This window comes from Cuculus canorus, chromosome 3 (genome assembly GCF_017976375.1).
Source record: "Cuculus canorus isolate bCucCan1 chromosome 3, bCucCan1.pri, whole genome shotgun sequence".
NCBI lineage: Eukaryota > Metazoa > Chordata > Aves > Cuculiformes > Cuculidae > Cuculus > Cuculus canorus.
The window spans coordinates 79,864,260-79,880,927 of record NC_071403.1 but is presented as its reverse complement, the minus strand read 5'-3'; the positions used below and the strand labels follow the sequence as shown (position 1 = coordinate 79,880,927).

General features: G+C 43.7%; 1 protein-coding gene across 1 annotated transcript; it reads right to left on the bottom strand.

Annotated features, from left to right (window-relative positions):
* Positions 1 to 949: 949 nt before the first annotated feature.
* On the bottom strand, positions 950 to 16,001 carry AHSA2P (Putative activator of 90 kDa heat shock protein ATPase homolog 2). Its single transcript, XM_054060862.1, has 9 exons — positions 15,847 to 16,001; positions 15,576 to 15,766; positions 9,943 to 10,028; positions 9,196 to 9,310; positions 8,613 to 8,680; positions 7,926 to 8,048; positions 6,700 to 6,801; positions 5,420 to 5,471; positions 950 to 5,168 (listed from the first exon to the last, which is right to left on the bottom strand). The coding sequence occupies exons 1-9, from the start codon at positions 15,924 to 15,926 to the stop codon at positions 4,993 to 4,995; spliced, it is 993 nt and encodes a 330-aa protein (XP_053916837.1). The 5' UTR covers positions 15,927 to 16,001; the 3' UTR covers positions 950 to 4,992.
* Positions 16,002 to 16,668: the final 667 nt, after the last annotated feature.

Below are 16,668 nucleotides of genomic sequence, written 5' to 3'. Positions count from 1 at the left end.
GGGACTGGTGGTTGTTTACTTTTTTCCCCACACTGTTAGACATTAAGTGGTGTTAGAAGCCAGGGGAATTTTTCATTTCCCTAGTTTTAACCTGTGTTAGACATATTTTTCTCCTGTACCATTTGTGGACTTCATTCCTTTTCTTCCTCGGCCCATGCTGCCCCTGGAGCCTCACTCCCTCTGGCCACGCTGCGTTGCTTTCTTGACAACTTCTACACCCTCTGAAATGTTGGAATGACTTTATCATCTTTCCTCGTCACATTTCCTCCTGTTACTACTTCTCAGCAATATCGCTTTCCTATGTGATCTTTTGGACTGTCAATGATACCAGTTTTAATATCTGATTAAACTCCATTTTCAGCTTCATATTCCAGTTGCATAGCTCATTTGTTTTCCTGTTGTCTTCATAACGCATCTGTTGTTGTCTTTTTTCTCCCAAACTCTTCATTCTGTCTACCATTCAATGTAGTTTAGCATCGTTTGCTTCTCCAGGTTTCTATTACATGGAGACTCCTCTTACCCTCTTTGAATCTACTCTCATTTTAACCTTCTGTAATTATTTGTGTCTTTACACTTCATACTCCCCTTCGTTAGCACTTCTGTTCCTGCATTTACAAGCACCTTTTGATGCTGGTGAGTGCTTAAGTTATTATTATTCAGACATGATGTAAATAAGTTTTCACTCTCTTAGGGATAGTTTTATTACCCTTTCTGATCAACTTCTCTGTAGATGGTGACTTCAGAGAACTCATCAACAGCTTCGACTTAAAACTTCTACATAACGAATATCAGAATTTGAGTCTTCTACCAAGCCTCCCAGTTTGTGATTGGGTCACAGTGTCCTTAGGAAGATACTCCCCTATCGATCTGAAAATCATCCAGTGATGAAGCAGCCATTATAATCCTCTGGTGAGTAGTTTCAGTTAATTACTTACTCTTATTAAAGACGTGCATCTGATTTTTGGTGCATTGTGTGACTTCACCTTCCAGGTGTAACGCTTTGTTGGCTCTAGCTTCTCCTCCAGGATGAGCTCATACCCTGATTCTGTTGCTGGAGACCGAGAGTCTGTCTTTTATGATTTTTTTTTTCTCATTGTTTGGCGATCCCTTTTTGAAGTGTACACTGAGTACAAACAGTATTTAATAATTATTTCATAAATGGTACACAAGCAAGCAATGTACCCTTCTTCCTCTTCTGTGTTCCCAGATGAACATGAGCCCTTCTGACTACTGACAATGTCCTGTAAGTTTAGGATGTTTTCCCCTACAGCCCTGTCTATGTGATTTGCAAATGCTGTTAGTGGTTAATTTTGTAGTTTATTGTCAATTATTTTCTCACAAATATATAACTGGCCATTTAGAATCTCACTAGGAGTCCGTTTACTTGATAACCATTTTCTATTAACAAAGAAATTTAACAATTTCATGTTAAGTTTCAGCAACGCAGTCCGTAGGGGTTTTGTGCAAAGTGCTTTGCAGAGGAAGGTGCATTGTACATAGGAGCTATGTTAGGCCAGCAGTTCCGCTGCCTCCTCTTCAAAAGGCTAGATCAGATTTGAAAGATATTAAACCCCACATTGATTAGCTTTAATTAAATTGCTATCCTCTTGCTCTAAACTAACTAAATTTAGCACCAGCTTTTCTATGCTTTTGCTCAAAATTGTGTCAAGATTACCAGAAGTGTTGTTGCTCTTACTGCTCTTCCATTGCAAGACTTTCAAATTTCCCCGAGTATTCCTGCAATTTTTAATGGGATATTTTTCCCAGCATTCACGTTTTTTTAACTAATTAGAAGTAATTGGTACATGTACAAACTTGATTCCTCCTCTGTATCTTTGTTTGCACCTCTTATCTTCTTTTACAGGTATTTTCCAGGTTCTGTAGGTTGGCATTCCCCTTCTTTTACTCTAACACAGTCTTCTGGTTTGTATTTCTTTGCCTTCAAGAGTGCTTTTTTTTATCCCTGCCTTTGAAAACCTCACTTTTAACTGGCTTCCTCAGTCTCTTAAAGCTTTTATTCTCTTCCATGGCTCATCCCACCTCTCCTGTAATTGTTATGTATTTCCTCCTGAAAGTCCCACCTCCCACTTAACCTTACCGAAATGAATGCTTTTCAAATACTTTCTCTTTCCCCTGTCCTCCCTGAGCAGAGCCTCTCACAGCTGGACTGGAGCTAAGACCGTCCTCTCAGCTGGCTTTTGGCGATGGCCTTACAAATCTTTTTCACCTTTCATTATTTTTCTTTTTGGCCTTCTGGAGACCAGGTGGTTGGATCACAACCAAAACTGCCTTTGCCCATTTCTGCTTTGTCACTTCTTTCATACTGCTCGCTCTCCCTGGAATGTCTTCTGTGCTCATCAGTTTCCTTAAAACACAGGAATTCCAATAAATTTGAGGTATTTCCCACAAACTCTCTACAGCTGTCTCCACTCCTATTTTTCTCTTTGTTACATTGGCAAAATTTTAGGATAGGGAACTCTTCGCAGGGACTTCTTTAGAAAACAAGCTGTATTTATGATAGTATGATTTCCTTATGTATGATGCTCTATCACTGTCATCATACTTGTTTCTAAACAATATGCAATTCTTCACTCTGCCCCATCCAGCCAAGGATAACTAGTAGTTTAACATTCTTCGGTTTTACTAAACTCCTGGAGTCTGTGAGAAATTTAGCACTCAACAATAAATGGTTTTGCCCCTCTAAGATGAGTTGTCCCCTTTATGCAGTGGCTGGCTGATAGTGCCAGAAATTCTCCTGAAGGCTGCCTGCTACTGGCAAAATGAACTTGATTTTTTTCTAATTCCATAATAACTTCGCAGAAATTGAGGTTGGCATGAGCCAAGTTCAGTACACGCAGTGATGGGCAGAGTGTAGGAATGCTGGGGAAGCAAACAGATGTCCTCTTTTTTTTGATGGTAATGGCAGCCCATTACCTACAGTGCCATCTGTGTGAGTGTGAAAACTGCCTGCTTGTCTTTCACCTTCTTTTCTTGCAGGCTGGCCTACAAGCAGGATAAACGTGGGTGCATCACATTTTTAACTTAAAAATGCTTGTATATATTATCAAACTTGAAGCTGTGCAGGCACAAGGGAACAAGAACATTAAAGAAAAATGACACTTTGAATCCACTACCCTTTCCTTAGAGAGGAACTCCAGACTGGCTGGGGCTGGTCCTCTTCCCACAGTCCTGCACCTCCCACCAGCAGCTGCAGTTTTCTAGGGGAGGGTTGGCTGTCCCAGACCTGGAAGCGAGTGGTACAACACTGCAAACACAAGTCACTGCTTTTTAACACTGATGATTGGCACTTAGTTGAGTGGGTCACTCCTGCCAGAGGAAGGGGATGAGAAAATTCAGACTAGCAAAAAGTACAAGTAGTGGAGACTTGTGACTGTAAGATGGAAGCGGGTTTTTAGTCAGGAGGAAAGACTTCCCGGAGAAGTATTGGGGCTGCAGGATACCATCTCTGAAGACACCTGTCATTAGATGTAGCAGCTGCCTCTCAAGACACCACAGTGTCATGCGATCATCTACACACAAAACTGCTTAGCCTGATCTTGTCTTAAATTAAAGTTTGCCCCTTGGTCAACCAGCGCTCCAAATCATTTTTATATTCTAAATGTTAGGTTCTTTGTCCTTGAATCGTTGTCAAGAAAATGTGACTAAATTTTGACATTCAGAGAAATATGTGAAAACGTGGCACTTCTCACCAGGCTGTTCTCCATCCTGTCCAGAACACCTCCAACACAACCAAACCAGCACCTGGTAACCAGGTCTGTACATCTGTCTGATCGCTCTGACGTGTGGTACTGCAACAAACCTCACCTCAGTTCCCAGGGGATAACTGACTGCAACCTTCCCAGGGAAAATCTTGCCTGTGGAAAAGAGTAGCACATCTTTCTCTTCTGGCTGATGTAGTGTACGTGCAGTAAGGTTGCTGTACATTGGTGTCCTGACAGAATAAAATCTAAAGGACTGAACTTCTGTACAGCCTCATTTAGTTTGGTAGTATCAGTGAATGGAGAAAACAAACTGCATGTGCAATCATCTATTTTATTGAGCCAACCATTCTTTGCACAGGCAGCTTTGCCCTTTTTTGGTCAATTTGTTTCAAATCGCATATTTAATTCATACATATTTTTATAAAGCATTTGAGAATTAAGTTATCCTTGCTAACCTCAGTGTGGTTTAATGAAAAGTAACAATTCTTTACTTTCAGTATCCCAACTATGCTTTTGTCAAACTTCTCTTACAAACAGTTGCCCACTTTAATGTGAGCTACAGAATGCAGAAAGCTGTTAATAATTTAAGTGGAAGGCCTACAACATTGCAAAATGAAGATGTTACTACTGTTTGTTTCTTCCAAAATAGATCTCACACTGAGGTCACGTAATGGAGTGCAGTGCATGCAGACTTAGTAGTGGTAACCCTCACACCCACCCCAAACACACAGCGTCGTTTGTTATTTTTCCCTGAAACTGCTGCAGGTTAAAACCAAAATCAGTCTCAGTCTGCAGCTAAAGCAATCTGAAGTAGTATCTAAAGAGGCTGTCAACTATATCCCCCGCATTCCTTGAAAGACCTCATGTATTAGCAGTTCCATAATCCCTTCCAGTTCAGCTCTGACGGGTACCCCATCTCCTAGGGGGACTTAATTTTGCCACCCAGTCCGTTGACTAAGAACGGCAAATGCTTTCTATTGATTTGTGTAGCTTACCTACCTGTGATGGCAGTGCATTACTGCAGCTGCAGCACCACTGCTCTCTGAAGGTGCAAGCAAAGCAGAAATCATGTTCCCCAAGTAAAGCAGTTTATAGACAGCCCAACATACCCGCCACCTCATCCACTAAAACCCATAAATAACACTTAAATTATATACATTATCATAGACATGGGTCTTTATTCTTCCCAGAAATAAATTACTTTCGTTAAAAAAAACAAATGTCAACAAAGTATAAAAAGTAATGCCCTAAGAAAACTACAGTGCTCTTGTCATTCCATGCTGTCCTGGGGCTGCTGCAGTAAAATACGTATTTCTTCAAAATACTGCTTCTTCCAACACTGTCTTGTACTGTCTTCATTAGAGACAGGAACTCCTCTGCACTCTAACTGCAGTTCCGTTTGAGCAGCCATATCCTTGAAATGCAAGGCAACCATTGCATAATGTTCTGCAGAAGAAAATATGACATTTCAATAAAGATGTTTTTAAAGGATTACAGTTGTTGCTCATTTCATATCTGCTCCTGCCTGTGTCTCAGTGAAACCTCTTTTCACCGAGGACAACTACTACCGCCACTAGGCCGTTCCCCAAAGACTGCAGACCCAGCGAGCTCCCAGCTAGCAAGGCTGCCACCCGCTGCATTTGTTCCTTCTCCCTGCAAACATGCTGCTTCTGTTAGAGCTCCTCAGAAAGACTCACCATCAGGCCAGTTCCTACACCTCCACTTCAAGACAATCCTTTGGCCTGGGACCTGTAAGAAGATAATTAGCATTAGGTCTCATTTAGCATCTGAGAGAACTGGCAGTTACGACTGCTCAATGCTAATTCTCCCCTGAAAAGTGAGAGGAGCATTATTTTATGTAATAGTAGATGTATGGATGTAAACAATACAGAGATTTGGGTTGGGTTTTATATACAATATTGTCACCAAACTCTCAGCTTCCTATAGTCTACTGTTTTGTTCCTCTATAGGAAAGGTCAGGCTGATCAGTTATCTATACAAACCAATGGGTTTATTGCAGACCTTGAAATGGGCACAGCAAGACTTACGTTCCCACCTCTGAAATTCGTACACTTGACGTTGTGCCCATGATTTTGTGTCAGGCAATCCAGCCTGCTTTAATGTATATGTTGGGCAGTACTGCGTACAAATGGTTTCCAGTCTGCCAGCAGCGCCCATGAGAAGGGCAGGTTCTGCACCATAAGGACGTGCGCTACGTCAGCCCAAGCTTGGTCTCAGGGTATTGCCTTCCCTAAGCCATTACATCTATACTTTGACTGCATCATCTCAATCGCTCCTCATCTAATTGCACTGACTTCCCTCAGCTTCCATAATGGGATGCTACTGCTGAAGCCAACTGCAGGTGTAGCAGCTCTGCAGGGTGTATGTTTTCAGACTGAGCCCTTTCTGGAGTGAACATTTTATTAGCTTGAACTGAGGATCCAATTTTCCAAGCTTCTCTTTTTTAGAACTTGTCCAGTTGCCGGTGATATGGATGGACATTAAAATACCAAGGCTAAGCTTAGCAACTGTGAAAGTAATTTTTCAGAGGTTTCAAAAATGGAGCTGAGCTCTAATTACTATTTTTTTCCTTCTATTTGCAAAAGGATTCAGTCAGGGAGAGTGTAATATTTGCCCTGAACTGAAAAGAGAGCATTTATCCAGTTACAAGAGTAATTGATACAGATTTGGCAGATAAACCTTTAACCAGCTTTCTAACTCCTCCTACTGAAAAAGGGTGGGGCTGAGCCTTCTCTCCCAAGTGTAGGTCACTGGGTGTACTTGGTGCCTGCTCTTTTGACACAGAAGAAAACTCACAACATAATAGCAATTTTAGGCTTTGTCCTAAAGGATCTGAATAGGCATTAAGAGAAACTGAAATGTCAGAAACTTGCATTACTTTTTGGCTCAGAGAAGCAGCTGACGGCCCTCCCGCTGTGTCCCCCTGGTTTTCAAGTGCAAAGTGGGAACTCTTTACCAATTCTGCATACTCGCCGCTGACACAGCCGTCAAACATCTGAAGTTTGCCTCCTTTCTCAGCTTCAATCACAGCGGGACATTTTGAGAACTTCTGTACCAACTGGGAAAAGAAGAATGCAGCACAACTCTGTTAACTGCAAATCTGTATGGATACGTAATGCACCTTTGAGACAAAGGAGGGTTGCTGAAGAATTAACCTAACTCTACTATACATAAGAGTCTAAGCACTTTTATACAGCATGCACTGAGATCTGTGGTAGCAGCAGGGGCCACTGAGGTGACAGAACAGGAACATCAATGCTGAGAAGGCTGTGATGGTAAATGCAAATTGGACAAGGGAAGACTAGCAAGAGGTGTGGACAAAAGCACCCAACAAATGCAGAGGTGACTGCCTGGTACAAGGTTTGGATATGAAACAGAGCAGCAGTTTCAGGAAGGTGCAAAAGAGCTGCTGAGACACATTACTGTTTCCCAGTGGTATTTTGGAGAAAGTAATTCCCATGTCTCCAATAGCAGCCCAGGCTCTTTTGAAGGGCACAAACCCCAAATCAGTAGTTTTATATTTTGTACCCTATAAGCAACAATATTGTTGCATCCAGTAGTTAACCTAATTAACTGGCTAACAACAGTGCTGTTACAGAGCACTTTAGGCTGCTGAATGACAAGTACCTACACAAAAAAGCTAAGCTTTTTCTTACTAGCAAAGGCATGTGTGGTTCCACTGCACTGACTACATACGTAGTACAGCTTCGCTTTATTTAGTTGGCTTTTCTGCCTATTAAGGAATAACTGGCAAAATAAGATGTGTAAACCACCCTAGTAAGTACTCATCAGAAAGGTAAAAGTGCCATGATCCTACTGCCACCTTCTAGTGCTTTCTGACTGCTATCACAAGAACCTGACTCCTTGTCAAAGAGGTCAGCTACCAAGCCTTCGGTTCTTTGCCCAAACTGACACACTGCCTCAGCAGCTGTCACCGTGCAGCTCTTCAGCAGAACTTGAAGAGCAAATGATGACAATCAGAACTGCAAATACTTAGTTAGGAGAAAAGGACGCCTCGTGAAGCCTTCGGTTTCTGGACAATTGCATCTCTCCATTTAAGGTACTTGAGCAGTATTAGCTGTACTCAACACTATGAGTGCAACACATACAATACTTAACACAACTATCCAGATACAACAGCATCCTCATTAAGTTATACTCCCTGCTGGGAGTGTCACTTACATCTTTAGTTGTAAAGATGCTATAAAGTTTGTCCGCTGGAGAGTTGAATATTTCTTTCATAAGTATCTTCACTGTTGGGATTTTTACACCAACCGTATCCAAAGACTGGGGGGAAGCTGAATTCTGTAAAGCAAACGACATTCACATGAATGAGTGAAAGATTAAACATTTACAAGTTCTGAAATGGTGGAATTGTTATTACCTGTGCATTCTTAAACACACTGTTGTGAATACACGTTAATTGCACAACCTACTTTCATATTTATTTTAAAGTATTATTAATAGCATTCTCTAAGTAAGTGACAAAATTATGTGTGTCATTTATTCCAACACTACCTGAAACTAACTTCAGATTGGGAGAAGTGATCCATGCAGTGAACTCTAGTGTTGCCTTGCTGCAGCTACAGCCATTACAGAAGCAAGAAGGGGTACATCAAAAGCATGAAGGGGTGCATCAATACTGCTATCCTCCTTCCGCATTGGCGGGCTCCTGCCCAGCAGCCACGATGGATCATTTCTGTACTACAGCAATGAGGAGGCAGTTCCGCCCCAAAGGCTTTTAACTTCTGCAGGTAATCATAGGAAGATGCAGTTGTTACCACCGCAAAATATGTACAGACTACACTTAGGGTACTATTAAATTCGTACAACACAGAGCCAGCATACCTGCATGGTGTTCCCACTTACGTTTTGCTCAGCAGGCAGCTCCTGACCAGTGGCAGCTTTTGTTGGCAGAATCATTCCCAAGGTGAACTCTGTAACAAAGAAAAGCACTCTTCGGTAGGAAATCGAGCTGTACAACCACCCCGACATTCAGATATGTCATGACGATTGCCAGCCAAAACTATGAACACAAGATTAGGCCATACAACTCCAGCCTAGTTTCCCCAACCTCACCCATATGTTTTTATTAGCAAAAAAGCCTAATGGCCGTTTCCCTTAAAAACACAGGCTTTTCAGTGCTACCTGACCCAAAATTAAAGGACAGACCATCTGCATGAACTCCGAACAGCACAGCAGAGCAATGACAAGCTGAGGGCAGGGCGCTGCTTTGGGATCCAGCCTGCAGGTCTTGCAGCAATCTCTGGGGTCGCTACAGAAACTTGCGGACACTCCCATGTTTGACAGCAATAAAGGATTTGATCAGTAGGACTACTGTACTTCATCTCAGCTGATGACAATTAAAAACAATACAAACCCAAGGACTTGTAAATACAGTCAAGAAAAGAAGACTGCATAAGCCCATACCTAACGTACTGGTTTAAATTACCTGTTTTAAGTGCTCTCAGGTAATCTCTCAGGGCCTCTCTGACTTTTGTGGCTCCTTCAGTTCTCATAAGGTCCTTCAGAACATCGCCTTCCCCTTTCTTTTTGCTAACATTTATCTAGAAATACAAAAATTACAAGAACTAAGAGGCATCTAAATGGGAGCCTTTTGGCTTCTGGCAACAAAGGAAAATATTCTGGCTTTGTTTACTATATTCAGAGGACAGCTGCAATTTCAAGTTCATTATCTTTGCACTTTATCCTACCTTTGCTAAAATTAGGTCCTCTTGGGTTTTGACTTAAATAAATCAACTCCTCTCCACAGTAGCTTAGTCAAGTTCATCAAGTATAAACAGAGTTGCCTACTACACAGCAGGGGCTGAGGAACCTGAGGAAGCCACGGTATCAGCTGCCATATGACCAACAAGGAGATTGCTCAAGTTCTTAGGTTTGGGGGAAAGGAGGTGGAGTTTTTTTAAGGCTACAGCAAGCAGAATTCTTCTCACATTTGTAGTTATATAATCACAAACAATAATTAGCAAAGAAAACCGTGCACATTCCTCACGAGTAAATTCGAGAACAGAGATAAGTCATTATTCCAGGTATAAAAATTAAAATATGAAATAAACTATCCAAGTGCAATTATGCCCACTTAATCACAGGATAAATCAAAACATGATGCCTATATGTTGATTAACGCTTTATTTAAGAATTCTGATCCTATATAGCCATATCAGTATTTCACACCTACCTCTGTATCATCTACCTCATTTTCTTCTGACAGGTTAGGAATTTCAACAGATCCCTTATGTTTCTCACCAGACTCTTTCACTGTACCTGTATTAACATAATGAATTCTTAAATCATAGAATCATTAAGGTTGGAAAAGACCTCTAAGATCATCAAGTCCAACAACGCGTTATTAAAAACTGTTTCCCCCAAAGCAAGAGTTTTACCTTGAAAATCAGTTGTACGAAAGCGTTACTTGAAGCAAGTTGCCTAGAATCTAATTAGAAGGAACTAAATAGCAACCAAAAGTCTTGAAGGTGTCACAGTACGTTCACAGGGACCTACTCTCAGAGCTGTGTTCTCCTATACAGGTGCATTAAGGTATGTTCATACATACAAGAATATCTCCCAACGCACAGCCTGCACTGCCCTCCTGCCTCTGCCACCGCTGGCTCTTCAATGCTCTCCACTCAGAACTTCTGTCTGCAAACACAGAATGGGATCTGGAAAGGTGTAAGGGCAAAATATCCTCCTCTACCCCTAGATTTGTCTGACCTTTATTTAGAAGCGCCCTAAAATGCTAGCTACTCCTTCCTAAATATCTGAAAAACTCCCAACATACAGGCACTCCATAAAACGTATGTGAGTATAATGGGCAGGGATACGGATGAAATTTCTTAAAATATTAAACTTCGCTCACAAATGTTTTAGACCAATGGTTCCTACTCCAAGCAATTTTAGCACGAACTGCCAGAAATCACTGTATATGTTAGAAATTTTTTGCAAGAACAGAAATCAGGCTCCTTCTCTGCGCCTTCCTGGAAAAAGGTCCACCATCACTTACCCAAACAGCTCTATGAGCACGCTCAAGGGTATGAGCCCTGGATTGCATTACTTTACCTCAGACCTTGCTGTGTGACAAGACTAAATTTAAAGTTTGATGCTTTCTTTCCTTTCTCCTGAAGACTCCTCCCCCTTGCCTTGCAAAAGCATCGTTATTTAAATCCATTCATTACTTCGATGAATAGCCATAGCGGGAACATGCAGCTCTGCCCCAAACCCAGTTACCTGCATAGTCAGATGAGCTTAGATGCCAAAACAGATGGAGCCCACCAACAAGACAATGCAAACAGTGTGAAGCACCACTGCAGAATGGGACCTATCATGAAGGCAGACATAATATTCCTTTGTATTCTCTCACCTTCCAAGGAGCAAGATACAGCCAGCTACTACTTAGCAACCCTCCCCTTTCACTACTTCTGATTACTATCTGGAAATGACCTCCATGCTATGGGGGACCTAGACACAGATATAAGCTAATATGCTACTGGTGACAATCACAGCATAGCATACAAACAAGTGTTCAGAAATGCTTTCCATTATGACCAGCTGGGGATGGCGTATAGAGGCCTCAAACCAATGCCTGATGAAAAGGTAATCGAACTCCACGATGTTATGCAGCACATCCAGATGAGTGACTTCTATGGCAGGGGTCTGTCACTTAAAACAGTTTATGGACATTTTTTCTCTTCCTGAAATGACACTGTTCTCTTCAGTCATCGAATACTTCCCAAATCACGGCATTGAGTTTAACCAGGCACATCTTTACTATGAGAGATGTATATGTGAAAGGAGTGATGTACAAACAGAATGAAAAAGATGCGGAGGGAGCAATATATCCTGCACGGATATGAAATTTATGCTGTGCTAAACCAACTGGTGAACGACAAAAAGAAACTGTTCCTCATTTCTTTTCCTACCAAGGGGAAGAGCGCATGACAGCTGGTAGCACACAGAGGTGGCCGGTGCAAAGACCCCCCTCCTAGTCAGGAGCAAAGCCCAGTGCAATAGGCAAAGTCTGTTAATCCAGGAGATGTCCACTCATCCACGCAGTGAAAAGGCCAAACCAGGAGGCCTCTCTGGGGCTTCTCCAAGTCTCCCAGGAGAATCCGTTAGCCCAAGCACAAAGCCATGCAAAGCAGTTAATTACAGCATTAAAACACTTCTGGGCCCAACACAACTCACACCTTTGCTTCCTCTTCCAGCTCCAGGATTAGCATAGGCAACTCCACGCAACACTGCCTTTGCATAGAGTAAAGCAGCTCTTATTTTCAAGCTGCTCTCCCCAAAAAGGAAGTGCCAGCAGGCAGGCAGAAGTTTTTAGAAGTGAAACACAAACCTGACTTCATTTCATTAACAATTTTCACAACCTTTAAAGATTCCTAAATAACACAGGCCAGACAACAAGTTTAAATTCATACAACCAATAAATAGGTACTTTTTCCCCTTGTCCAAGAGATTAAATGAAGACAGTGTCTGTGCTGGGCAGCCAGGCCCAAACAAACAGAGCTGGCTATCAACATAACACAGGCAGAACAGTGGCAGCAAAGCTATTACCTTTTTATCAAGCGATCAGATTATTTGTTTGAACCCCACGGGACTCCAATAACAGTCCTAGGAATAAGTGACTTGTTTCCTGCCAGTCCAGCATTTTAAAAAACAATGAAAGCACATCTCAGAAAAACCTACCTATAAATCCACTACTGAAATACCTATGTTTTAAAGGGACCGACACGTTTTTATAAAGTTTCCATCACAAGGGAGATCAACCCATTGAAATCCTCATTGCATCTTCAAACAGCAGAGAGAACAGACATTTTGCTCAGTCTTAGTGGTATTAAGCACCCTTAGTTCCCCACTTTCTTATTGCTGTGGATTATAAACTGCTAAGGGCAATGTTTTGCAAACATCGGACCTTTCAAACTGGCTGCGAATTTCAGGATTTAAATCATCCTGGTTTTATGTATCAAAATGTCAAATTTAGTTCAAGTTACTATTACAGTTATCCCAGAAGACTTATAGAAGGAAATTATCACAGTGTTTCCTGGTTTCAGCAGTTCAGCCTGCACTCTCATTTCTACCTTGGAGCTCATGATGGCTTTTGAATTAAGGAAAATATAATCAGTCCCAGCTCTTTGAGAATTTCACTGTGTAGTAGCAAACTCTTTTAAAACTAAGTTCTCAAAGACATCATCCACTCCACTCGTCACAACGCTGAACTAACAAACTACCTAATCAACATGAAAGATGTCTATAGTTAAACCCACCCTGAAAAGCATGAAGACCTAGCAGAGGAAAAGAGTTCAGGAAGAATTTGTATAGAAATACAAACAAAATATTCTGCCTACTTCTACACCTTATACACTGAAATAAAAAAAAAAAAAAACAACAAACCCAAGATAACCAATATTTAAAACTTGGATAACTTTAACTTATCTCAAAAACAACAACAACAACAAAAGAATATCCAAAAGCCGATTACAATTATTTAAACTGCACCAATACAAACTGCACACCACAGTATAAGCTTTGGCTTCCTCTCTATTAACATTTAGATCACAACTGTAAGGATTTCTTAGTTTGTAATACAATTGTAACCTTTAAAATGTTGGTAACTATTGATATATACAAAAATAAAGAGTATTTCTTCAAGTCTGCTATTAAGTGGGAGCAGACCTCAATTCCAAATCTGTTCAAACAGGTTTCAGCATTGAAACAAACATTGAAACAAACATTAAAGTCCAGGCAGCCTATCCAGGGAAAACACAGGCACAAGGAACTGTGCTGGAAAGGGCAAGAGGAAGAAGAGGGGTGCAAACTGCAGCCACGCGCTGGAACAGCCACCAGCATCACCTGAAACACTCACCCAGAGACTGTGGTCCTGCTCTGGGGCACAGGAATCGAGAGGGGAAAATTACACACGGTCCCTGGTATTCCCATCTCCTACAGTAACAACTGAGAACCAAATACAGTATTTTGGGGAGGAACTGCCTGTCATTTGACATTACGATATCCTGGCATCATTTCCTGTGTAGGCTCTTTTTATCAGCTCTTCCTGCTTCTCACTCCAATGCAGAAGACGGTCCATAATTTGCGATCAAGTTTTAGGCCTCTAATAAATGGAAAATATTCCTTGATATTACCCAAAACCACACTACCAGGTTGGTGGGCAAATAAGGAGCTCACCGTGGGACAACCATGGGATTAACTTCCAAAAGCTGGGGTTGCAGGCAGGTGCAGCACAACAAGAACAGAAGAGCACAGCCGTTATCCCACAGAATCAAGAATTATTTCTAGTTTCATAATACCCACTAAATATTAGTGTAATTCATTATCCTCAGTGCAAACTATGTTCAATTTTCTGAAGCACCTGCCCTTGCACACTGCCCAGGTTATCCTGTCTCCCGCTATCCATGGAAATGAATTAAACGCACAGGTGTAACTGTGAACACCGGGAAGCTGAAACAATTCCAGTGCTCTGCTCTAAGGGTGTCGGTGTCCCCACAATGCGGGATATGCATCCTGCAAAGCAAGGCAAGCAGTGAAATACTGACCCAACACACTCCTACAAACACTGTGACACGGTGTATGCCAAGCTCTCTGCAAACCGAGTGCAAACATGGGGTATCAGGGAACCTACTCCACAGAGTTTTCATTGAAGTTGTAATTAACTGGTAAGCCTGAAAGAGAAACTAAAATTTCACATTTAACCTTAACAAGAAAAAAGCTGTATATTGTACGTATTCTACATCATGAATATTTGGAAATCTGAAGGCTTCTAAAAATGGAAGAAGACTATTGGAGAAAAATGGAGAGGGACTATTCATAAAGGCTTGTGATGATACGACAAGGGGGAACAGGTATAAACCGGAGAGAGACAGATTTAGGCTTTCTTCACGATGAGAGTGGTGAGGCACTGGCACAGGTTGCCCAGGGAAACTGTGGCTGCCCCATCCCGGGAAGTGTTCCAGGCCAGGTTGGATGGGGCCTTGGGCAGCCTGATCCAATGCGATGTATCCCTGCCCATGGCAGGGGGGTTGGAACTGGGTGATCTTTAAGGTCCCTTCCAACCCAAACTATCCTATGATTAAAAATGGATATGGTGGTCTAAAATGATGTAGAAAATGTAAGGCTTTGCAGTCTCTTCTCTCTCCATGACGTTTACACGATATGTTCGAGTGTGCACAGATGCAGCTGCTTCAAGAGGAGCCAGGTAGTCATGATGACTGCAGAAACTAAGCACCCAGAGCCTGGTGGGTCACAAAAACGAGGCAAGCCGCATCTTCTCCCTGCCTGGGGGATGAACAGCACTGGGGGAAGTTTTCCCCACAGACACCTGCGTAGGAATTATCACTTGCTAACTGAGAGGTTTCCTTGTTACCTCTTGATCTTGCACGGTTATCACAGAGTCAGAGAATGGTTTGGGTTGGAAGGAATCTTAAAGTTCATCTAGTTCCACATCCCTGCCATGGGCAGGGACATCCCACTGGAGCAGGTGCCCTCGGTCCTTAGTTACAGCCAAGAACCGAGCACAAACCCTACATAAACAATGCCGAGGAACGATGCAAGAACAAGGAGGGCAGGAAAAGCCGAGCTGGGGCCTCGGGATCCTTTAAGAACAAGCGCTTTTTACAGCTCGGGGCCGCGTCCATGTCCCTACGGCTCCGAATCACCGAAACACCCCCGCTCTGCCCCCACAAAGTGCTCCCTCCCAACCCCACGGGCATCCCGCACCACCGTCCCGGGAAAGGCTCGGGAGCCGGGAGGATTTCCCGGGACAAAGCTCCGGGAAGCAGGGCGGGCAGAGCCCCGTACCTTTCCAGCCGAGGCGCAGGTTCCACTCGTAGAAGAAGATGAGCCTCCCCTTGCGGCTGCTGCAGGACGCCTCGCCCTCCACGTGCTTCAGGTCGCTGATCTCGCACCGCCCGGCCTCGCCCTCCACCACCAGCCCCACCAGCAGCTCCTCCAGCTTCCCTTTCGACCAGCCGGTCGCGTCCCGTTCCGTCCTGCTCCGTGGGAAGCGGCGGGATGAGCCCCCCGCATCCACCCCCACCCCCCCTCCCCGCATCCCCCCGGCCCCGCGCACCAGTGCCAGTTGTTCACGTTGGTGCCATCCGCGCGCTCCTCCACGATCCAGCGCGGGTCCCCCTGCCCCCACTTAGCCATGGAGCTCCCCACCAGCACCACACACCGGGCAGAAGCTGCCAGAACCTTCCCCGCCCCGGAGGAGGAGGAGGAGGAAGGCGAGGCTGCACCGCCCTCCGCCCGCTCCTCCCCCCGCGGCCGCTCCGTGCCTCGGCGGGGCCGGGAGGGCGGAACTGACCGGGGAGGGGTTGGCTATGGTCCGGAGCGGCCCGGCCACAGGGTCCAGAGGGGGTTGTTCTGCCTCTGGACTCACCGCACCTCTAATCCCTTGTTCAGTTCTGGTCCCCTCGCTAGAAGAAGGACATTGAGGTGCTGCAGTGCATCCAGAGAAGTGCAGCGGGGCTGGTGAGGAGGCTGGAGAACGTGTGGGAAGCGGCTGAGGGAACTGGGATTGTTCAGCCTGGAGAAGAGGAGGCTGAGGGGAGACCTCAGTGCTCTCTACAACTGACTGAAAGGAGGTTGTGGAGAGGAGGGAGCTGCCCTTTTCTCCAAAGTGACAGGGGACAGGACAAGGGGGAATGGCCTCAAGCTCCGCCAGGGGAGGTTCAGGCTGGATGTCAGGAATAAGTTTCATCACTAAAGGGGTTATCAAGCACTGGAACGGCTGCCCAGGGAGGCAGTGGAGTCACCATCCCTGGAGGTGTTTAAAAGACAGGTAGACAAGGTGCTCGGGGACATAGTTTAGTGGCAGATAGGAACGGTTGGACTCGATGATCCAAGAGATCTTTTCCAACCTGGTGATTCTGTGATCACCCAGTCAGAC